The 25,011-nt window shown below is 42.3% G+C and overlaps 1 protein-coding gene across 2 annotated transcripts in view; it reads left to right on the top strand.

Annotated features, from left to right (window-relative positions):
* The first annotated feature begins 873 nt into the window (after window positions 1-873).
* Window positions 874-25,011, top strand: part of dlg3 (discs, large homolog 3 (Drosophila)) — a 31,935-nt gene continuing 7,797 nt past the window's right edge. The window contains exons 1-2 of one of the 2 annotated variants that reach the window (XM_038993863.1): window positions 874-1,245; window positions 23,904-24,018. In XM_038993863.1, the coding sequence (XP_038849791.1) occupies window positions 23,948-24,018 (71 nt within the window). In that variant the 5' untranslated portion in view covers window positions 874-1,245; window positions 23,904-23,947. Of the gene's footprint in view, window positions 1,328-23,903; window positions 24,019-25,011 lie in introns of both variants that reach the window. The other variant, XM_038993865.1, reaches the window with a different exon arrangement.

The raw sequence follows: 25,011 nt of genomic DNA, 5'->3' as shown, positions 1-25,011 counted from the left end.
TTGTGTTTGTTGTCAATAGCTTCTGCCTGCCTATACCATAACCCCACCGCCACCATGGGACAGTGTCCACAACGTTGACATCAGCAAACCGCTTGCCCACAGGACGCCATACACGTTGTGGTCTGCGGTTGTGAGGCCTGTTGGACGTACTGCCAAATAATCAAAAATTACTTTGAGGCGGTTTATGGTAAAGAAATTAACATTCAATTCTCTGGCAACAACTCTGGTGAAAAAATTAAAACATAAAGGGGGATGCCTAGCCAGTTGTACAACTGAATGCATTGAACAGTCTTCCGCATTTAACCCAATCCCTCTGAACCAGAGAGGTGCGGACATTCCTGCAGTCAGCATGCCAATTGCACACTCCCTCAAAACTTGAGACATCTTTGGCATTGTGTAGTGTGACAAAAATGCACATTTTAGTGTCCTTTTATTTCCCCCAGCACAAGGTGCACCTGTGTAATGATCATGCTGTTTAATCCGCTTCTTGATATGCCACACCTATCAGGTGGATGGATTATCTTGGCAAATGAGAAATGTTCACTAACAGAGACGTAAATAAATTTGTGCACAAAATTAGAGAGAAATAAGATGTGTGTATGGAACATTTCTGGGATGTTTTGTTTCAGCTCATGAAACATGGGACCAACACTTCACATGTTGCGTTTATATTTTTGTTCCGTGTACAATATAGTAAAACCAATGTTTCAGAACCACGTGACATGTAAATGAAACGTGTCCAAATATGTTTAAACTACTGCAGTGCTATAGGCTTGACAACATGCAGCCCTTACCTGGTCTGGCTTTGTTATCTTGAAGAGAGTCTGGTTTGCAAATGAAGACAGTACAGAGTGTTGTGTGATTGGCTGCTTGTGGCGGGATTCAGATTCTGCTTACATTCGCTGTACATCCAGGCTGAAGTGTAGAGCCAATTGCAAGTCGGGCAACCGAAGGGCTGTGTTGTCCTTTCCCCTATTTCAAGTCCAAGCGCCTGTGTGCAGTGTATCCGACTGGACTCGGGAAGGAACAAGGAAACAAAGCAAACCGGAGTGAGGGCCGGCAGAGGGACGCGAATATAAATACAGAGCGTGCGCGAGGAAATAGCTAGCCTGCTAATAACGTAGTAGGGGAAGAAAGGAAAAGGTGGAAAAACAGGAACTTTCTCAGCATCACCCAAATGTGGAGGGGGGATGGGCATTAATATACCACGGGCTGTGAAGTAACACAGAATTGCACCGAAAAGAGGTGAGGAAATGAACAGGAATAACTTTTCTCTCGTGTAAATAATACACTGGAATTTCATTGGAACCAGGCACACATGTTGTCGGTACGTGTCTTTTGCTATCGTCTTGCAACCTTTGAGTCGGGTAACGACAGTAACTTGCCATTATAGCTAGATATGGTTTTCTGTTGCCCATGCAAATTGCGTGGTAAACTCAATTGATTAGCTAAGCCTGCTACGTGGATTAGCTCCTGTTTTCGCCCTTCGGTAAATGCTATTCTTAGCTAAAGCCGATGCTAGGATCAGTGTGTAATTAGCTAACTAGATACAAATGAATGTAACATTAGATTCTATGCCGCTAAATTACTGTAGCTAGCAATGTACCCTTGGCTCGCCAGCTTCCACCAAAGGTAGCTACCTAACTTAGTTGGCTAGTTCATTAATTTAACTACCTGGTTAGTTAGCCAAATGAATTAACCGACGTAGTCTAGCTTGTTGGCTATGTGTCAAGAGGGTAGCTAAAAGTGTTACTGTAGGTAGATTTATTAGTCAGCTAGGTACAAATGTTGAATTATAGCGCAAGAACTTGTAATGTCCAAAGTAGAGCGTCAGGAATTATCTAAATTACTGCTGTCAGTGTTCTTATTGATTTGTAGACACGAAAGGCATCTTTGCCCATTAGCTGAAAAATTATATAGATATATTTTTTTTCTCTTCTTGCCCAGTCCAGGGACCATACAGTATGTTAGCAAAAAAAGTAACGTCTTCTCAACGTTTAAAAATGAACCGATTTGGTAGACATTATTTTGACCTCCAGAATTCATTGGAGGAGGAAGTTTAAACTAACTCTCTACTACCTAACGTTACTAGAAATGTATATTGGCTGCGTAAAGAAAATATTCATTTTGCCATGGCTAGTGCGGTTTTGTTTGGCTCAAATATTAGCCTATAACAATGTTCGCTTTTTTTCCAGTGTTGTGGTCGAGTCCCTTTGGCAGAAGTCCAAGTACCAGCCTACTTTATTTTATAGACAGGTTAGCTGAGAACGTCAAACTATGCGCACTCTTCAATAGGACAGAATGCCCTGTGTTGTGATTCTGGATAGCAAACAACAATGACAAGAAACTGGGGAATTATAAGTGACTCGTTTCAGTTCGTTTTTTCTTGTTCTTGATACCACGTCTTGTTTTGATTGTCATGTCTATGCAAAAATTCGCTAGCTAGCTAACCATCAACTGATGTATTTTTGACGTGCTCATTGTGCAACTTTATTTATGTTTTAAATAAACATTGGAAAACAAATAAAGTTTACATGTCAACAAGCTAAGCCAACCCGGTCTGTTTTGCTCCATAGTTGCGCACGCGTTGGTTTTGTTGCCAAACAACCAACCCGTCTATACTCAAGGGGAGAGAGACATAGCTAGACTGTTTTACTATTAAACGCAATACTGGTATTGTTTGAAATTTTGTAAAGCAGTGTTTCTTAACCAGTCAAAACTAAATGGTTGACTGGTGGTTACAGCTCACCAGTTGATGTAGGCTGTGGCACGTCCTTCCCACTTCTGAGAACAGAACCCTCACTGCTATGTGCACAGTTTAGCTAATGTTTTGCTTCTCATAAGAGCCTATCCAGTCAACGTGCAAATCCAAGTCAGGAGAAGTTGAGTCGCCAATGGTTGTGCCATGAAAATCGGGACTCAACTACAACACTTATTTTAAAATATATATTTTCTGCATGCTTTCTATCTGGTATAGCCTACCTGGCTGGCATGACAATGAACCATGGGAAAAGCCTCCTCCATTTGCTATTTAAGTGTGTAGGTGTATTTGTCCTCTGCCCCTGTTTGGAGACAGGTGCATGGTAATGGTCCATTCTAAATCAAAATAATATATGTAAAGATGAGCTTAAATCAAGAATAGTCTGATGGGTGACCATATTAGCCTATCACTTGTGAATGTTTCTTGCCTTACTCTGGGCATCAATGTAAAAACATTTTTTATTTTTTTTATTTAATTCTAGTCGCACACCTCATGTAGCCTAGCCCTTAGGCCTATATGTTTTGATACAAACCGTATCACAACTTCAAAAGTGGCCAAATAACTTCTTAAAATTAAGCACATGAATCCACTTTACAAGGGGTGTAGAGCCTAACTGACATACATAAGCAGTGAGTGAGTTTCAAGTTTGGGGAAGAAAATGTTCACCATTAAAATGCAACTTTATAATTAAAGCATTACATGTAAATCGCATTTGCGGTCACTTTTGATAATGGTGTTTTCCTGTTAATGGAACATTTGCTCTTAAAGCCTGCTGCTGTGTGCGCTTTGCTGCGCTTATAATGTGAAGAAATAAACTATTAGGCTATCGATATTTTAAGCTAAATGTTCTGATCTGTTGCATCATCCTCATTGCGTAAAAAATAAAGGGTTTTTGATGCTAGTGGATGTATTAATTTGGGATCTATTGCATCCCACAACTGTCCCAGACTATGTTTGGAATATTTATTTCTCGCACAGAATAGAATAGGTTGACTTTTGTACAATGGGGGATAGTAGATTGACATAGGCTAGTGCTTTTGCTGTTTGTCAGGCCTACTCATGTTGGCTGATGAAATGTAAATGTGGACACGTGCATTTGGATAAGGACACGTGCAGTTGCGTCTGCGATGTCTGTCTTCACTTGTAGCCTGTGAGAAAGACCCAATCACATGATGGAGAGCCATGTGAGTGAGAGGTGCTTCAGAGCACGCAGCACTCGAGGAGAAGGGAATTATTATATTTAGCCCAAAGGCACAACGGCCAATGGCCGCAAAAGGCATGGATTTTTTTAGGCGTCATTACAGCCACACAAAGGGGATGCTGCCGGGAAATTCGAGGCATTATCAAGTGCTTGTCAAATTGTGAATGAGAGGGGCCTCTCGAGTGGACCAGTGGTCTAAGGCACTGCATCACAATTGGCACAGCGTTGCACAATTGGCAAGGCGGTGCACAATTGGCACAGCGTCGTCCGGTTAGGGGAGGGTTTGGCCGGCTGGGTTGTCCTTGTCCCATCGCGCTCAAGTGGCTCCTGTCGTGGGCCAGGCACACTGACACTGTCGCCAGGTGTACAGTGTTTCCTCCGACACATTGGTGCGGCTGGCTTCCAGGTTAAGCGAGCATTGTGTTAAGAAGCAGTGCAGGGTTGTGTTTCGGAGGACGCACGGCTCTTGTCCTTCGCCTCTCCCGAGTCCGTACGGGAGTTGCCGCGATTGGACAAGACTGTAACTACCAATTGGGGAGAGAAATGGGTAAAAAATACAATAATTGTGAATGAGAGACTGACGTGTGTACAGCCTTCTCAAAAAATGCCTTTCAAACAACTTTTTTTCAAATCCTCATTAGTTGCATGTATTAAAAATCTAAATGTATAGGCCAACTCTTGTAGAACAACTAAAGTTACATTAAGAACTCTTAGCATATAGGTCTACCTATTTTTTTTGTTAACCGCTCAACACAGAATAGCCACGTGCACACTCCCGCAAATCATTTGGAGAAAATATCCTTTATTTTATTCAGCTTTGTTCAATTGTATTCTTCATACTATAAAGTAATACAGTGCCACGGAATTCTAAGCAAATTGTGTTTCCTAAATGAGCTACTGTAGCCCACAGCCATATGGCATAGCCAGATCAGGACCTAACATAAGGAACTCCGAGTATGCTATTCTGTTCTTATGAAATAGACTACATTTTCTTCATATAATTTTTCTTTAAACATGTCTAAAATATATAATTGATTTATTGTGAAGGTGTAGGCTATATTACATAGTTTTGTTAGACTTTTTAAAATGTAGATGTTCCAAAGGTCTGCATCAGTGGTTTGTAGGATGTGTGGAAGCCAGGAGATGCTAAATGTGCATGTTAATTAACGGTCAATTACCATGAGACCGGCAGTTATTTGCTTGTCAATCACCGGCTGATTTAAATTTCACGACGGCCACAGCCCTAGCTCCAATGACTGCAAATTCCCTCCATATTAAAGGGATAGTTCGAGATTTTGGCAATGAAGCATTTTATCTACTTCCCCGGAGTTGGTTGAACAGGAACAGCTAGCAATATCTTAAAATCACATTTTCTAAAATGCATTTTCCATAGTGTATGTACGATGCCTCAAGGCATGTCAATACAATAGTGCCTTTTGTAGTATTGTGCTTTTACTGTTAGACGATGAAGGACACTCACAAATCAGTATTTGTTGAAGTACTGGCAGTACTTAACCAGCCCTAAACAATGAGGCGACTGTTGGAAAATGGACCTCCTCCACTAGTGCTCTGGTGCCTGTTGCACCAGTTGGTCGTAATTGGGTCGTTACATCCAACGTAAAATTCACTATACGCCGGACTTGAAAAATTATACCTGTTACTCCACCTGGGAGTAAGCCCTTCTATGAGTTACACCTGGGTGTAGATTCTACGCTTAGTAGGGAGCAGGCGTATGGTGTTAATTTGGGACTATCCTCATCATGATACCCACAGGAAATGAGTTTCGTGTTCATATTACACAACCTCCGCTGGTTTTTCGAGTTACCTATGCTTGAGTCAATAGCAAAATAATACACTTGATTTATGCTACGTTATAACATGCTGAATGTGTCTGATAGATTTAGCAAACAAATACATGAGCTACCACCTCCACTTGTTTGCCCAGCCAGTGGTAAAATAACCAAATTTGCCTACAGCCGAGAGCATGTGAGCAGAGTTGGAAATCCCGCTCCATGAGCAGTGCACCCGCTCCAGCACTTCATGTTCTTTCCAACCGCTCCGCAAAGAAACCCTCAGTGTTCACAGGAAGAAGAAAAAAATGCAACTCCAAATTCGGTACATTCATTAAAATCACAATTTAACCAATACCCATCTATTTTAGTGACTACCTGGACCTACCAGTTGATTTTTAAGTATTGAAACCAAACCATATGGATTTGAATGAAAAGTATTTGAATAAAGGTGAATGTAAGAAGCGGACATTTCAAATAGGCTACATGTCATATTAAACATAATATAAACACACTAGATAGGTCAGGAGCCAAACAGGGAGCCTAAGAAGGAATGAAAAATAAAGGATTTAGGCTATATTATTTTAAGGCTATAGCCTACAAAGAAATGCATTGTGAAGGATTTGCGAGTGTGACACAGTAGGCTGGTAGAGACATAAAGCAGTCAGCATTTCAACATTTTGTTTTATTAAATCATTATATTCTATAAATTGCACCTATAGACTGTGACCTAGAATTAAATACAAATGAAATGGAAAAATTACTTTGTGCCTTTGAGTAAATTCTTTGAAACACGAGTTTGGCCAGTCTGTGGCTTCAGGCTATTGGGCCAAAATCAATTAGGGCCTATTGAATAGATAATAGAACAACACTGAATGAAATGTTTAGTTTTTAAAGTAAAAATAAAATATTTTTTGGTTATAAATACTTTGCTACGATGACACTTATCTACCCACCTCGGTCCTTTCTTTTAGCATGTGCACGTAGTAAGTACACCATGCTTTTGGGATACGTTTCTTTTCATATTCCACAATGCTTCTTTAGTTGTGGACTCTACATCACCGCACTCCCTCTTGCTCTTTGTCCTCATCTTTGTAAGTCACCTTGATTTAGCACCTGTGTGTTTTATCAGTTTCTTTATGAAAATATTTAGCTAACTCCATGACAGTAGCTAAAGCAAGGGGCAATGCCAGCACGCAAGTAAACTACAAATGCATGCTGGGCCGCGCATGCCCTGATCTCCTGAAGTGAGCGCTATTGGAGCGACACTCCCGCCTTTGGGAATCTCGCTCCACACTCCAGTGAAATTGGGCACGCTCCTCGCGCCAGCTCCGTTCACATACTCTGGCCTACAGACGGAGATTCAGTGACACAAAATCAGACAATTGGTCAAGATATAGGCTTGACCAAGAGCAAAATAATCCCCCTTTTTTAATACTGGGCTACATAGCTAACATGCTTGCAAAATGTTTTGATCAGTGCTAATAGATGAGCAAACTAGACTAAAGATTATCATGAGCATTCGCCTCAATTTAAACTTACTGCAAGATGAGATGCATTCGGAACGTTGCGTGGTGTTGCAATGTCGTTTTCCGACCGACATTCTACTTACTTTTGTACTACCTGAAAATTGAGACGCGCCATATCATACCTTCCGCAGCTATCGGGCAGTGTTGTCACTTGGTTCTTTTGATCTGATCTATAGGCTGTTCATCAAAGTAGGTTATTTTGCATTGATAACCAAATATAATCTCAGCAACCTTTCAACCAGTAAACCGAACAAGAAGAATCCACCCAAAAGGGTATTTTGTTTTAATTTAATAATTAGTGATTCCAGGTAGGGCTGGGCAATATATCAATTGCATTTTATTATTTCAAATTTGTTTTAGAAGCGATGTTCCAAATGGCTGTATCACAAGAATCAAGGTTTTTATGAGTGTTCTATCTCTTTTTGGTCTCGTCTCCTTCGTTCCTTCTGTACTGTGTACACTGTGTACCTTCCCACTCGCACACAGACACCAAGCCCCTCCCCCTGCCACTTGCAACAAAGGTGAAAGATAACTTCTTCCTCTGACAATAAGCAGTTTAAACTCTATTTCCATTTGAGGTTTGTTCCAACAGAATCAGTTATATTGACACTGAAACGCTTAGAGACGTTAGTGTACTGTGATAGATGAGCACCTCAACGTTTCTAATGATAATCTTTGTCTCAACTCCCAAAATGTAGGACAGACCCTATTAAAATGAGAGTATCAATGTACGTGTGGGAAGTTTCTGTCGTGCGCGGCATTGTGATACCAAGTACCGCTAGCAGCATTTTAGCCACAGACTTATGTGCTAGCGGTATAGTCCGTTTTTATGAATGTGCAATGATCATAAAGACTAATTTAAATCGGGAATAGGCAACTTGTTTTCATTCTGAGAAATAAGCATCTTATCCAGGAAGGCCACTTGATTTCAATATATTAACAAAGTGAACAGGCTATGTTGTTCAAACAGTTGGTGACGGACAGGAGGGTCTATTCATAACAGTTCTACCTTGGTAGCAAGCAAATAGATCCGAGTTGACTAGACTTGAAATATAAAGATTAGCTGGCTACTCACTAGCACGTGGGCTTGTGCCTGAGATATTGTTTGAGACCTGTGTTAATTTTCTATAATGCCTGCTACAAGAAGTTGGTCATTATTAGTGGATGTACATGGTTCTGATATATATATAAAAAAATATATATATATATATATATAACGTTCCATAGACTAACTTGAAAGCCAGATCAGTGGTTATTGCAGAAAAAGCAGGTTCAAATATTTTGATGAATTAATGAAAGTATTAGTGGGTCTTATGGTTGTGGAAGGTTTGTCTTTAGCCTAGGTATAATTTACCCTTTAATTGTGCAACAAAGCTTTATTTAGAGAACATATACAAAATGTATAATTAGATGTATCGTGATATCGGCCATAAGTTTGAAAAAATGGATATGATTTTTAGGCCTTATCGCCCAGCCCTAAGGTGAATGCATACAGTGGGGAGAACAAGTATTTGATACACTGCCGATTTTGCAGGTTTTCCTACTTACAAAGCATGTAGAGGTCTGTAATTTATCATAGGTACACTTCAACTGTGAGAGACGGAATCTAAAACAACAATCCAGAAAATCACACTATGACTTTTAAGTAATTCATTTGCAGTCCCTTCCATTTGGGACTTATTTTATTGTACTGATCAACAACAATAGCGTGAAAGTAGCTTGTTTTATAAAAAATGTGTGCCGTCTCTTTTAACCAATGATGTCATTAGGGGGCCAGTTTACGAGGCAAAAAATGATAATAAAAAAGTTTGCGACAATAGATAACATTTGGGAGAGATGTGAGAGAGGCCAAATAAGTGAATAATGTTATTGGTGGCAATCAGCTTTGAAATAAGCATATTTTGCGTTATGTACTAGGGTAGTGAATTGATGTTAGCGTTAGCTGTCAGCTTGCAAGGAAAGTTAGCCTACAAAGCTGGAAGCTACCGCTATCTAATTGCATTATAAAGTGTTCTAACCTGTATGGACATGGTTTTGCGAAAAGTTAAGTTTCAAAATGTCTACATGCCGTGTCGCATTATTCGAGTGTGTTAACTTCTGTGCAGCATGAGCTGGGAGCTAACATGATGTATGCCAGACTCCCAGTGCAGGATAGCAATGAGTAAGTGGACCAGGCACGGTGCGCTATAATAAGGGGTCGGCTGCGCTGATAGACAGGCTTGATCCGTGAGACACATTTGACAAAGTATTGAAAAAAATAACACATTCTAGTACCGAACCGTTTTTCATGTTCTAGGAGGGGGAAAGTAATGTTTCGGTATACCTTGCTACACTAATTGGGCGTATATGGTTTCTATCTACTTTTTGAAAATAATTTGTGAAATATTGGGTTTCTACATTGTGTAAAAGCACTATATTCCCATTGAGATGCATTACATAGAAAATTGTAAACTCTCTTTAAAAGTGTCAGGTTTGTGATGACAGGCAAGAGATCTGTCATTCATTCCTATCGATGATCATTGATCTCCTGAAGAGAAAATCACTTTTTCCTTTCCCTTTTCATTTCTTTCTGTGCCCCCTGATGTTTAGATATACTGGTAAAGTTACCAGGTTGTTAGCTAGCTAGCCAATGACGTAACATGACTTAACAAAGTGCAAACATGGTTAACGACCCGTGAGTAGTTTTAGAAGGCCCACATGGTTTATGAATGTAAAATGCAGTCTCGGCGATCCGCTATAGGAAGATAAAAATGTTGTGCCTGTAATATGGGTCAGATCTTGTAACCTGGTTGGACTAGAAGCCAGGCGTTTTCACTGTAGTAATGGTGCAACCATGACTTTTTCTCTCTACCCGGAAACAACGTTACATCGAAGCCTTATCATTACAACAATTATTATCTGGAAGATTTCTTTGCTAGTTGCACAGTGCTCCCAAAATTAAACTCCTGGTCGTACAGCAAAATATTTTGTTGCATATGCGATAGGGGTGTACCTGTTCACCAAACCCACTGTTCGGTGCGAAAAATAAATGTCATTCACTATGTTCAGCATTCACCATGTTCCATGCATTGTCTGTGTGACGCGATTATTATGTTGGGCCTCAAGTTTCCACTCTGATGTTGCGTTTTGTAAACGTTGGAATTTACCAGTTAAATCGTAAATACCAGTTGGATACAATCATTTGATTTGAACTCGTTGCGAAATGACAATTGGCAAATGGCCAACAAACTGTCTCAACCATAAACTAAAAGTACAGCTATATCATGCTTGTAAACAAATTATTCAGTTCAAAAACTACATTAATAGATAAATGCAATAAAACCTTTATTCAAGTCTAACTGCCAAAAATGCTGTTCTAAAGGCCTTTTTCTTAGTAGTTGATGTCAGAGGTCACCATGTGGGAGAAGTGGGTGCTCAGGATGATAGACGAGTTTCCCACTAGTAATTACTAGTTTAAGGACCGTTCAAGTTGATTTTTCAGTTGCATGTGGTAAATTCCCACTTTCTACTTGTTTACCAATGCACCATGACACTGCCTCCTCCAGTGCCAGATGCACACTTGTGACTCTCATAATAGTAATGTGATGGGTTGTCACTTTTAAAGGTCCAATGCAGCTGTTATTTTTCTCAATATCAAATCATTTCTGGGTTTTAAGTACCTTACTGGAAGTGGGGAGGGGACAACCGTAAACTAGCTTTTATTGGCAGGTTTGGAACTCTTATTGGTCTAACTAATGTACCGCCTGGTGATTGCACCAGGCAGGACAAAACTCCATTCCACCAAAACAGGCTGAATTTTCAGGAGGCCTTTTCAAACAGGTCTTACACTAAAAGGGCATTAGCAGCATTTTCACAATTGCACAGTATTATTCAAACCGTATAGTGTGGAAATATATATATATTTTTAAAGAATCCCGTTTTCGACTTCACTGGGCCTTTTTATGTAAGCGCAACACAGTTAGCCAATTCATTGAAAGCTTTGGTTTGCTAATATAGGGTGGGTACTTCCTGTTTGCTGAAATTGGTGCAAGAGGGAAGTTCGTATAGTGGCCCGAGCACTTTCACGAGATGCTGGAACCCCCTATTCTCAACCACCGAGAATGGGCGCATATCCACAGCTATAAACCAAAAACTGCATATAAACAAAATGGCGTACCTATCGCTCTTGTAATTTCTTTGGTCAGAACCGGCTACCAAGGGCTACTTGAATGCATAGGGGAGCCAATGTTGTTTCTTTGCGTTTCTGTCTTGCTCTGATATACGCTGACGTCACCCCAGTATATGTCAACATATTTGAAATGTTGGCAGCTGCATAGGCCGTTTTCTTTGAGCGTGGCGACATACTGTTAACATTTTATCCACAACTCTGTCCATCGCCGTTGTAATCTACTTGTAAGCCAAGATTTAAACAATGATGGAGGATCTTCTAATTCTGGTTTATCAACCCCACCACTCGCCATCATACAGAACTAGTTTCCGGCTGCACCTCACAAAGGCCAATTTGAAATGTGCCAATTAGAATTTTGATTATAACGTGCGCATAGGCTGCTGTAGTTTTAACAGAATAGCCTGAAAGGTTTTCAGGTCAGATTTACTTGCGGCATTGGCCTACAACACTGCATAGTTATCCTATAGGCCTAGTGTTTTCATTTGGTTAATATTTATGTATTCATTTTGGTGCACAACACGTACTGAACCAAGGTCCTCGTATCGAATACCTGTACCATCAAATGTTATTTGTCATATGCGCCGAATACAACAGGTGTAGACCTTACTGTGAAATGCTTACTTACAAGCCTTTACCCAACAATGCAGTTTAAGAAAATATTTACTAAATAAACGAAAGTGGGGGGAAAAACTTTAAAACTAAAATAAAACGAACACAATAAAATAATGAGGCTATACAAAGGGGGTACTGAGTCAATGTGCGATGGTACAGGTTAGTCGAGATAATTTGTACATGTATGTAGGGGCAAGGTAACTATGCATTGATAATAAACAGCAAGTAGCAACAATGTAAAAACACCCCTAATATGTGACCAAATTGGACACACTTTAGAGCCCTGGACATGCCTCACAAACTTTGGAACTGCCATGAGGTAACAGCCTAGTAATGGGCGCTGCTTAGCAACCATTATCAGTAGCTCCGGATGGCTGCCGTTTCATGGGCTCTTAACCAACCGTGCTATTTAAAAAATAAAATAAAAAATTGCATTTTCTGTAACTTATTTTGTACATAATGCTGCTGCTACCATCTCTCTTATGACCGAAAAGAGCTTCTGGAAATCAGAACAGCGATTACTCACCTTGAGCTGGATGAAGAATTTCTCTTTAATGAGTCGGACGAGAGGGAATTACTCCAGAGACCAGAACCTTATCCCGGTCATTCACAGGAGACAGAAAAGATATCGCGGAAAGAGATCGAGGTGCCTAGTGAGGATCTGCCGATGAGTGGCTAATCTGCCCTTGCCATCCATACTACAGGCTAACGTACAATCGCTGGAAAATAAATTGGATGAGCTAAAAGCACATATATCCACCAACGGGACATTAACTGTAATATCTTATGTTTCACTGAGTCGTGGCTGAACGACAACAAGAATAACATACAGCTGGGGGGGTTATACACTGCATCAGCAGGATAGAACAGCAGCCTCTGGTAAGACAAGTGGTGATGGTCTATGTATATTTGTAAACGACAGCTGGTGCACAATATCTAAGGAAGTCTCAAAGTTTTGCTTGCCTGAGGTAGTGTGGTCTACAGCTTATCATGAGAAACTCTCTAGGTAGATAGTGTAAATGTATTTTTCGTAGCTGTCTACAGACCGATGCTGGTACTAAGACCGCACTTAATGAACTGTGTAAGGCCATAAGCAAACAGGAAAATGCTCACCCGGAGGCGGCGCTCCTAGTGGCCGGGGACGTTAATTCAGGGAAACTTAAATCTGTTTTACCTCATTTCTATCAGCATGTTAAATGTGCTGCCAGATGGGTAAAAACTCTAGACCACCTATACTCCAAACACACAGACGCATACAAAGCTCTCCCTCGTCCTCTGACCATAATTATATCCTTCTGATTCCTGCTTACAAGCAAAAATTAAAGCAGGTGGCACCAGTGACTTGGTCAATAAAAAGTGGTCAGATGAAGCAGAAGCTAAACTACAGGACTGTATTGCTAGCACAGACTGGAATATGTTCTGGGAATCTTCCTATGGCATTGAGGAGTACACCACATCAGTCATTGGCTTCATCAATAAGTGCATCGATGACGTCATCCCCACAGTGACTGTACGAACATACCCCAACCAGAAGCCATGGGTTACAGGCAACATTCACACTGAGCTAAAGGGTAGAGCTGCCGCTTTCAAGGAGCGGGACTCTAACCCGGAAGCTTATAAGAAATCTCGCTATGCCCTCCGACGAACCATCAAACAGGCAAAGCATCAATTTAGGACTAAGATCGACTCATACTATATCGGCTCTGACGCTCGTCGGATGTGGCAGTGCGTGCAAACTATTAGACTACAAAGGGTAGTACAGCCGAGAGCTGCCTAGTGACACAAGCCTACCAGACGAGCTAAATTACTTCTATGCTCGCTTCGAGGCAAGTAACACTGAAACATGCATGAGAGCACCAGCTGTCCGGATGACTGTGTGATCATGCTCTCCGCAGCCGATGTGAGTAAAACCTTTAAACAGGTCAACATTCACAAGGCCACAGGGCCAGATGGATTACGAGGATGTGTACTCCGAGCATGCGCTGACCAACTGGCAAGTGTCTTCACTGACAGTTTCAACCTGTCCCTGACTATGTAATACCAACATGTTTCAAGCAGACAACCATAGTCCCTGTGCCCAAGAACACGAAGGTAACTTGCCTAAATGACTACCGACCTGTAGCACTCACATCTGTAGCCATGAAGTGCTTTGAAAGGCTGGTCATGGCTCACATCATCACCATTATCCCAGAAACCCTAGACCCACTCAAATTTGCATACCGCCCGAACAGATACACAGATGAAGCAATCTCCATTGCACTCCACACTGCCCTTTCACACCTGGACATCTATGTGAGAATGCTATTCATTGACTACAGCTCAGCGTTCAACACCATAGTGCCCTCAAAGCTCATCAATAAGCTAAGGACCCTGGGACTAAACACCTCAATCTGCAACTGAATCCTGGACTTCCTGACGGGCCTCCCCCAGGTGGTAAGGGTAGGTAACAACACATCCTCCATGCTGATCCTTATCACAGGGGCCCCTCAGGGGTGCATGCTCAGTCCACTCCTATACTCCCTGTTCACTCATGCCTGAACGACTCCAACACCATCATTAAGTTTGTCGATGACACAACATTGGTAGGCCTGATCACCAACAACGACGAGACGGCATATAGGGAGGAGGTCAGAGACCTGGCCGTGTGGTGCCCGGACAACAACCTCTCCCTCAACGTGATCAAGACTAAGGAGATGATTGTGGACTACAGGAAAAGGAGGACTGAGCACGCTCCCATTCTCATCGACAGGGCTGCAGTGGAGCAGATTGAGAGCTTCAAGTTCCTTGGTGTCCACATCACCAACAAACTAGACCGTTGCGAAGACAGTTGCGAAGAGGGCACGACAAAACCCATTCCCCCTCAGGAGACTGAAAATATTTGGCATGGGTCCTAAGCTCCTCAAAAGATTCTACAGCTGCAACATCGAGAGCATCCTGGCTGGTTGCATCACTGCCTGGTATGGAAACTGCTCGGCCATACCAGGCACTACAGACGGTAGTGCGTACGACCCAGTACATCACTGGGGCCACGCTTCCTGCCATCCAGGACCTCTATACCAGGTGGTGTCAGAGGAAGGCCCTAAAATTTGTCAGACTCCAGCCATCCTAGTCATAGACTGTTCTCTCTTCTACTGCACGGCAAGCGGTACTGGAGCGCCAAGTCTATGTCCAAGAGGCTTCTAAACAGCTTCTACCCCCACGTAATACTACTGAACATCTTAATCAAATGGCTACCCAGACTTCTTGTGTTGCAGCTACTCTCTATCTATGCATTAGTCACTTTAACTCTTGCCGTGTGTATATATATTACCTCAACTAACCGGTGCCCCCACACATTGACTCTGTACCGGTACCCCCTGTAATCAAATCAAATTTTATTTGTCACACACACGGTTAGCAGATATTAATGTGAGTGTAGCGAAATGCTTGTGCTTCTAGTTCCGACCATGCAGTAATATCTAACAAGTGATCTAACCTAACAATTTCACAACTACCTTATACGCACAAGTGTAAAGGAATGAATAAGAATATGTACATATAAATATCTGGATGAGCGATGGCCGTGCGGCATAGGCAAGATGCAGTAGATGGTATAGAGTACAGTATATACATATGAGATGAGTAATGTAGGGTATGTAAACATTATATATTTTATTACATTTATTACATACATTTTTCTATTATTAAAGTGGCTGGAGTTGAGTCAGTATGTTGGAAGCAGCCACTCAATGTTAGTGGTGGCTGTTTAACAGTCTGATGGCCTTGAGATAGAAGCTGTTTTTCAGTCTCTCGGTCCCTGCTTTGATGCACCTGTACTGACCTCGCCTTCTGGATGATAGCGGGGTGAACAGGCAGTGGCTCGGGTGGGGGTTCGTCCTTGATGATCTTTTTGGCCTTCCTATGACATCGGGTGGTGTAGGTGTCCTGGGGGGCAGGTAGTTTGACCCCGGTGATGCGTTGTGCAGACCTCACTACCCTCTGGAGAGCCTTACGGTTATGGGCGGAGCAGTTGCCGTACCAGGCGGTGATACAGCCTGACGGGATGCTCTCGATTGTGCATCTGTAAAAGTTTGTGTGTTTTTGGTGACAACCCGAATTTCTTCAGCCTCCTGAGGTTGAAGAGGCGCTGCTGCGCCTTCACCACGCTGTCTGTGTGGGTGGACCATTTCAGTTTGTCCGTGATGAGTACGCCGACGAACTTAACTTTCCACCCGCTCCACTACTGTCCCGTTGATGTGGATAGGGGGCTGCTCCCTCTGCTGTTTCCTGAAGTCCACGATCATCTCCTTTGTTTTGTTGGCATTGAGTGTGGGGTTATTTTCCTGACACCACACTCCGAGGGCCCTCACCTCCTCCCTGTAGGCCGTCTCTGTATATAGCCTCGCTATTGTTATTTTGCCTGGGGAAAAGGTTTTAGGTATTTTTCTTAAGGCCACAGTTATGAAAACTTAGGACACTAAAGAGGCCTTTCTACTGACTCTGAAAAACACAAAAAGAAAGATGCCCAGGGTCCCTGCTCATCTGCGTCAATGTGCTTTAGGCATGCTGCAAGGAGGCATGAGGACTGCGGATGTGGCTAGGGCAATAAATTGCAATGTACGTACTGTGAGACGCCTAAGACAGCACTACAGGGAGACAGGACGAACAGCTGATCGTCCTCACAGTGGCAGACCACGTGTAACAACACCTGCACAGGATCAGTACATCCGAACATCACATCTGCGGGACAGGTACAGGATGGCAACAACAACTGCCCGAGATAAACCAGGAACGCACAATCCCTCTATCAGTGCTCCAGACTGTCTGCGAGAGGCTGGACTGAGGTCTTGTAGGCCTGTTGTAAGGCAGGTCCTCACCAGACATCACCGGCAACAACGTCGCCTATGGGCACAAACCCATTGTCGCTGGACCAGACAGGACTGGCAAAAAGTGCTCTTCACTGACGTGTCGCGGTTTTGTTTCACCAGGGGTGATGGTCAGATTTGCGTTTATCGTCGAAGGAATGAGCGTTACCCCGAGGCCTGTACTCTGGCGCGGGATCGATTTGGAGGCGGAGGGTTCGTCATGGTCTGGGGCAGTGTGTCACAGCATCATCGGACTGAGCTTGTTGTCATTGCAGGCAATCTCAACGCTGTGCGTTACAGGGAAGACCACCTCCCTCATGTGGTACCTTTTCCTGCAGGCTCATCCTGACATGACCCTCCAGCATGACAATGCCACCAGCCATGCTGCTCATTCTGTGCGTGATTTCTTGCAAGGCAGGAATGTCAATGTTCTGCCATGGCCAGCGACGAGCCCGGATCTCAATCCCATTGAGCACGTCTGCGACCTGTTGGATCGGATGGGTGAGGGCTAGGGCCGTTCTTCCCCCCCCAGAAATGTCCAGGAACTTGCAGGTGCCTTGGTGGAAGAGTGGGTTAACATCTCACATCAAGAATTGGCAAATCTGGTGCAATCCATGAGGAGGAGATGCACTGCAATACTTAATGCAGCTGGTGGCCACCAGATACTGACTGTTACTTTTGACCACCCCCCCCCCCGTTCAGGGACACATTTTTACATGTCTGTGGAACATGTCTGTGGAACTTGTTCAGTTTGTCTCAGTTGTTGAATCTTGTTATGTTCACACAAATATTTACACATGTTAAGTTTGCTGAAAATTAACTGAGTTGACAGTGAGAGGGCGTTTTCTTTTTTGCTGAGTATATATGAACTGAGCTCACAGCAGAGAGCAGAGACTTCACCAGTAGGTCTTCCGAGTCCCTTTCATACATTAGCTCACTGGACTGTCACTAAATCTGTGACTCAGTCGTAACATTGAGTTGAATCGTGGGGTGTGTAGTGTGCTCTCATGGTACCCCTCTGTCACTGCGGTGGAATTACTGTAGACCTGCCTGGGCAAGGGGTTTCACAGCCACAGGACAGGATTAGGCTTAATGCTTCCCTTCCCAAACAGTTTGTGCATATATTATGACAACATTTTGTGACGTTTTGGTCTTCGCAAGGGTTATTTTGCCTGGGGTTTCTTCAATGAAGTGTTTGTCATTCAATGATAGACGACTCGTTTTCATGCAAAAAAATGTCACTTAAGAAATGCTGCAACAAACATCTTAGTTAGATGTAAAATTTGTTAAATGTAAGATCTCTGAAAAACGTACAAATGAATGACTTTTGATTAGGTGTATACATACTACGGCGTCTCAAGATGGACACACAGTATTAGTGCCGCTTTTTTCTCGTTTTTCAAGCGAAGGTCTTTTAAGGGAGTATGCAAGCACACTCGTTTGGTTCACCTAGCCAAGTTCGGCTAAGCGCCAGCCGAACCGAAGCATGGGGAAGCCTTAAATGTCAACCCCAACAACTCATTTTAGAAACGGCAGACTGTAGCCTGAGTTACATGTTTGTTACAGCACTGAGGAAACAGTAGTCACAACCTAGACTAACCCAGAGAACATTGAGCCAGATATTTCACAGGATTTATACATGTGAAGAATCCAGTTGGTATTTCCACTCACTACTAAATATGGTGTCGAGAGGAAGCCCAGTGGGAGAAGATGGCGCGAGATGGATTTTTACCGACATTCTGCTAATTTTCTCGTTGACATTTGATCTCCATACATTTTTCAGGTTTCCAAAACTAGCATCTGTAACAGAGTTGACTGCATTTTGTGGACTTTACCCTTTGCCAAAGTTTCTAAAAATGGCGTTGTTTAGAAGGAGTGCAAGGGCAAATTGAGTTATTGCACGTGCGCACTTCACAATGTAGCCATTCCCTAATGAAAATATGCTAATAAATGCTAGAAGGAGCGAACAGGATCTCACTAGCCCGTGCTTGGCTCTGCCCACCTGTTCTGCCCACTATGATAAATTGGCTCCTATTGGAAATTACCGGCTCTGGTCTATCTTGGGTTAGTTATAACAATCTTTGATAGCACTGTAGGCTCATATTACAAACGCATGCCTGGACTGTTGCATAACTGGATCAAGAGAGAAGCAGGCAGCCCCCCCCACCCCCCAAAAAAGACAGCACAACTGAGGACAAGCAGTAGAAGAAGGCGAGATACAAAAATGACCAAGTTTTTGTTATCTTGTCTGACTGAGACTACAGCTGTTTCCTTTGTTCCCTGTGGAGCCTGGCAGCTAGGCAGGGCTGCATGCTAGTCCTGCCCTCCATGTCTTTCTTTCTGGTGGTTAGGACTTAAGGGACAACTGACAACAGATATAGTGCTCCTTACAGACCTTTAGGAGAGAGGGCCCCACCCACTCCACTCTCTCCTTCATTGCTCTGGGAAGCGTTCACTAACAATGTGTTATAGGACACTGTATTGTCTTGGTCTCTCCTTCAGTCTTTTTGTTGTTGTCCCTCTTATATCCTGCTTCTGGCATTGTTCCTTTTCCCTCCCCTCCCTTGTGCCTGAGAACCAAGTGGACTTGTCTGCCTGGCTGCTTCCGCTGTTCTGTGGCTCCTGATTAGTGCCTGAGCGTTGCCCCTGGTTACAGGCAGGCAGGTGGTGTCTGGTTACCTCACCTTGCTGTGTCATTCTCCTGTATTGTTAACCCCAGCCAAAGAGGGTAGGGTGGAGACTACACAGCAGGCCTCGGGTGTGGATTCTGTTTCCTTTCAATTCTCTCTGCTTTGGGTTTCGACTGGGGGGGTAGAGTTGAGGCCGGGGCCTACTGCCGGAGAGAATTGCCTAACCTTGTTTTCACACCTGACTGAGTTTATTTACTGAGAATCTGGAGTAGCCTAAATCATCATTGGTGGAATGGTTCTTTGTTTTTCCGACGTTACCTTTTAGAGCACGATCTCTGATCATTATCATGTTGGAAAGGAAAAGTGTTTCCAACCAGCTGATGACTGATTTCTAAGGTGAGTAAAACCCTTACGGGGATGGGAGTCGGTCTCATTGCACAACAATATTTTGTTTGAAAACAACTCTGTTTTAAAAGTGAAACCGTTGACGTTGACACATACTTTAATTTGTCGACAGTGGTGACTTCACAGGAAATGGTATTTGGTTAGGCCTAACAGCAGGTTATTGTTATTATTGTTACTATTATTATTCAATATAATTAATGGCATCTTGTCCAGTATGTTACTGTCAATGTGGAACATCTGCACCTGTTGCTTCTTTGACAATGCTGTTGGAATCAATGTTTTACCCCAACATGTAATTTGCCTTATGGGCATTTCCATCGAAAAGGACCCATTTGCACCAACAAATAATAATAGAAGGTGCAGAAATTAAAACGCATGAAGGATTTTTCTTTTCAGTAAAAAAAAGGTACCTATGAATTGAAAAGTAAAGAGTAAAAACAATACCATCTAAAACACATATGTTCATAGGAGCATATCAAATTGGGTGTCAAAACGAAAGTGAGAAGTTTATATTTTGAGGAAATGAAGGCATAGATACATTTTTCAAACCTTTTCCATCTAAACAAATTAGGCATAAGTAAATGCTTGGATTTCTGGATAAACATGGAAAAGGGGTTTAAAACATCTACCAGAAAGTCTTAAGAGGTGTCACAAAATACATCAACACTCTAATGTTGATGTAAAGATCTCTGGCACTAATATCAACACTTATATTTAGTTTTGGAGAAAGTGTTTCTAGCCTTGTCCCCAAAAACCCACATCTTTAAGATATTTTCTAATTTCTCTCCCTCACGGGGAGGGAGGATAGTGGAAGTTCACAGAAGTAACAATTAATGATAGACCTACCAATGAGTTATAGTGATTTTACTGATATGCATTTTGTTTATGAATTAAGTGATTTAAAAACTTGTAAATCCGTTACCAAATTGGTAACAGAATTATCCCACAAAAAATCACTACTGGAATTACTGCAGCTGAATTGGCTACAATGAGAAATCATAATAGTCACAAACCACAGCTGGGTCACCTGCTACTGTCCTCCCTTCCACTGTCATACTGTTATGATCAGCTCATAACTGTTTTCCTTCTGTCGTCTGGTGGTCAAACAAAGTGTGTTAGAGCAGTCTGAGTCTAGACACTCTCCCTATATATATATATATATATATATATATATATATATATATAAAGGCTATTCCATGTGAGAAATTGCCAAGAAACTGAAGATCTCGTACAACGCTGTGTACTACTCCCTTCACACAATAGCGCAAACTGGCTCTAACCAGAATAGAAAGAGGAGTTGGAGGCTCCGGTGCACAACTGAGGAAGAGGACAAGTACATTGTGTCTAGTTTGAGAAACAGACGCCTCACAAGTCCGCAACTGGCAGCTTCATTAAATAGTACCCACAAAACACTAGTCTCAACATCAACAGTGAAGCTACTTTAACTTTAAGCAAAACATCAGGAAATCTTGCATTTTAACTTTATACTGGAGGAAAAACTATACCATAGGAAATTACTGGAGAAAAGTTGCCTACACATCAGTCAGAGCGCTGTCTGGTGGACCAATGTCGTGAGCAAATATATTTAATCTGATGGAGAAGTGCAACTGAAAGTGTGAAAATACTCCTTACATTCATGATTTTGAGCGAACCCTGACTGAAGCCTAGCAGAATTTACAATAAGAAGCAATTTAGATCTGCGTTTACAAAACACAGCAAGGTATTTCTTCAGCATTTTATATTTTTCAGCGTAGAAAACGCAGAATCCTGCTTTAAAGTGACCCCTGCTGTACTGAATTATATTGTACTGAACTCCGCTGATTTGTACTGTACTGTGCTGTAGAAGTCGACCGATTTTTATGATTTTTCAATGCAGATGGTCGAATCCGGAAACTATCATTTCGAAAACGTTTATTCTTTCAGTGAAATACGGAACCGTTCCGTATTTTATCTAACGGGTGGCATCCATAAGTCTAAATATTGCTGTTACATTGCACAACCTTCAATGTTATGTCATAATTATGTAAAATTCTGGCAAATTAATTATGGTCTTTGTTAGGAAGAAATGGTCTTCACACAGTTTGCAACGAGCCAGGCGGCCCAAACTGCTGCATATACCCTGACTCTGCTTGCACAGAACGCAAGAGAAGTGACACAATGTTTCTAGTTAACAATTTTCCTAATTTTCATGCTAACATGAATTTCTTTATGCAGGTTTCTTTATGCAGTTTTTTTTTTTAAATATACTTGTGTATTGATTTTAAGGCATTGATGTTTATGGTTAGGTACATTGGTGCAACGACAGTGCTTTTTTTCGCGAATACGCTTGTTAAATCATCTACCGTTTGGCGAAGTAGGCTGTGATTCGATGATAAATTAACAGGCACTGCATTGATTATTTGCAACGCAGGACAAACTAGTTAAACTAGTAATATCATCAACCATGTGTAGTTAACTGGTGATTCTGTTAAGATTGATTGTTTTTTATAAGATAAGTTTAATGCTAGCTAGCAACTTACCTTGGCTCCGCGCTGCACTCATGTAACAGGTGGTCACCTTGCCACGCAGTCTCCTCATGGAGTGCAATGTAATCAGCGTCCAAAAATGCCGATTGAGATTTGTTATGAAAAATTGGGGACGATTTCAAGTTATCGGCCTCTACTGTGCTGTCCAAACTTGTGAAACATGAGGAGAATGACATTCCTAACCATAATGATGCGTTTCTTTGTAGTACAGCACAGGGACCCCTGATGTAATTCCGTTTCCGGGTGTAAATCCACTTCACTTACTGTAGTTCAATAACCAAAATCTATTTTTATCAAACTCAAGGTGCCATGTCATAGCTGACACCCCGTTCTTTCTGCAGACATCTTTGAATCTTAATTTGAAGCAGATATTTACGTTTCTTTTGGAAAACGTGGCCGTATAAAGATTTTACCGTAATTCTGTTACCAAAGTTTGCATCTGCAGTTCTTCCACTAAGTCAGTGGAAATTGTTTAAAGTAGTCCTTATGCAAAGTTGTATGGTTTATTAAACTTTTTAAATCAATGGCATACATTTCAAAGTGAAAAAGCTGAGTCAAAGCGTAATTCCATTACTGTGGAATGGCCCTTATTTAATCATATCTCAGGGTGTTGGACTACAGATACAAACATTGGTTAAGGCACTCCACTAACACCAGTGTGCTTCTGACGTTTACACTGTTCTTTGTTTTTTTAGCTGCGTCTGTTGGTTTTGTTCTTGTTGCCTAGTGTGTACTATGGGTTGGTTGCTTGGCTTGTTCCAGCCGCCTGGCCACACACTAACTGCACTGCCCTGCTAGCCTAATGAGTGCATGTTTATGAGGAGGCTCAGGTGGATTCATATATCAGCTCTGCAACTGCCTCCCTGGGCCATACAGGAAGGAAGCGGTGGCTTTAAACACCATGACAAATATTTGTCCATTCAAACGGGTTGGAGTGGCTAGCTTCCTTTAACAAAAAATCATGCTTGAGTTCCATGTTGAACCTATTTAATTAATCTGCATAATTAATGCCCTGACATAAGATATTAGTGGATGTGTGAGGCAGATACATGATGAAGCTCCATCTGGTACTGAGGTAATTAATCAGGCTGAAACAACCCGCTACTGAACCTGGACTCCACTACTTTCTCTGCTCACCAGAGCACCGAGTGTGACACTCACTCACTCACTCACTCACTCTCTCACACAATGCCCAGGAGACACTAGTAGAGGACTGGGTTCACTTCACATTGATCCAGGCCGTGTGTGTTAACCTCTGAACTGGAGAGTGAAGCAAATAACAATGGTATTTTTAGGCGTGTGTCATTGCGAATATTTACACATTGTATGTCGGTCGCTGCAAGTAAATCAACCATTCATCAGATTCTGTCAGAATTAAAGGGGGGTGAACTGTGTGTGTGACATTGTGAATTTTAACACCGTTTGTGTGTCCCTGCAGAGTACAGCCGCTTTGAGTCGAAGATCCACGACCTGAGGGAACAGATGATGAACAGTAGCATGAGCTCTGGTTCGGGCTCCCTACGCACCAGCGAGAAACGCTCCCTCTACGTCAGGTACCAGAAGACATGCACAGTACACACCTCTCCCAAATTCATCACGTTTAGATCACCACTCACAAATACTATGATTTTTCATCAGCACAAAGTAGGTCATGATGAGACTATCGTACGCCAAGTATCTGCTCATTTGATGAGCAAGCTTTTCAGTTGGATGGCACACATGACCAATTTTACATAGTTGCAGCCTATGGCTGGCAAAAGTACTCCTGGTATCATAATGTTATTACATTTTGGGCATGAAGCCAAAACTGTAAGGAACCCCGGTCAGTCAGGAAGAGCAACATGTGCCAGGCAGGCAGCCTTCCCGACTGTAATGAGTGCAGCTCCCCGAGTCGGAACAGGAAGTGTTCTGGGGGGTCAAGGTGAAAATTATTATTCTATGATGTAACACTCATGTCCCAAGAACTGGAAACATATTTCAAGCTAAGTGCTGTGGTGCAGCGTCACGTAAACCCAATATTTACAACCCCTGCAATAATAGCGACATTTTCACTTTTGATGGCGATTCTTGACAGAGAAGGAAGCATCTACAAATCCAAGGCTTACTATGAACACAAGCTAGATCAAAATACTTGAAATGAACGATGCGTAATCAGTTCGATGTCCAAAGCAGAAACGGTCAATAAACAAAGTAAGATATTGTTCTGTCATTTTCCCATTGTATCTCCCAACAAGACTTTAACTCATTGGACCACCTATAGACACAGTGTAAACCAGGATGACTAATGCTCTGTAAGTCTCTCCTGTCAGCCAGGGAGAGCTATCCTTTCCTCTGTGTGGGTGACTAAGCATACAGTTATGGAGGAAAAGGCTCTGTTTCATTCCAATGCACAGCAGTAGAGCAGACTTCTCCCCAGCCAGCCTATCCTCTGGAATTTGAGACCTCTCAGACACACACAGCCAGGGTCCAATCTGAATGCCTGTGTCAGGGGAGGCACTCATGTAACCTGGCAGTGAGACTTGATACCTGCAGGTAGCTAGTATCAG

Source organism: Salvelinus namaycush, chromosome 5 (genome assembly GCF_016432855.1).
Source record: "Salvelinus namaycush isolate Seneca chromosome 5, SaNama_1.0, whole genome shotgun sequence".
In the NCBI taxonomy this organism is placed as follows: Eukaryota; Metazoa; Chordata; class Actinopteri; order Salmoniformes; family Salmonidae; genus Salvelinus; species Salvelinus namaycush.
The sequence above is the reverse complement of the archived record's forward strand: the minus strand, read 5'-3'. Positions and strand labels throughout refer to the sequence as shown.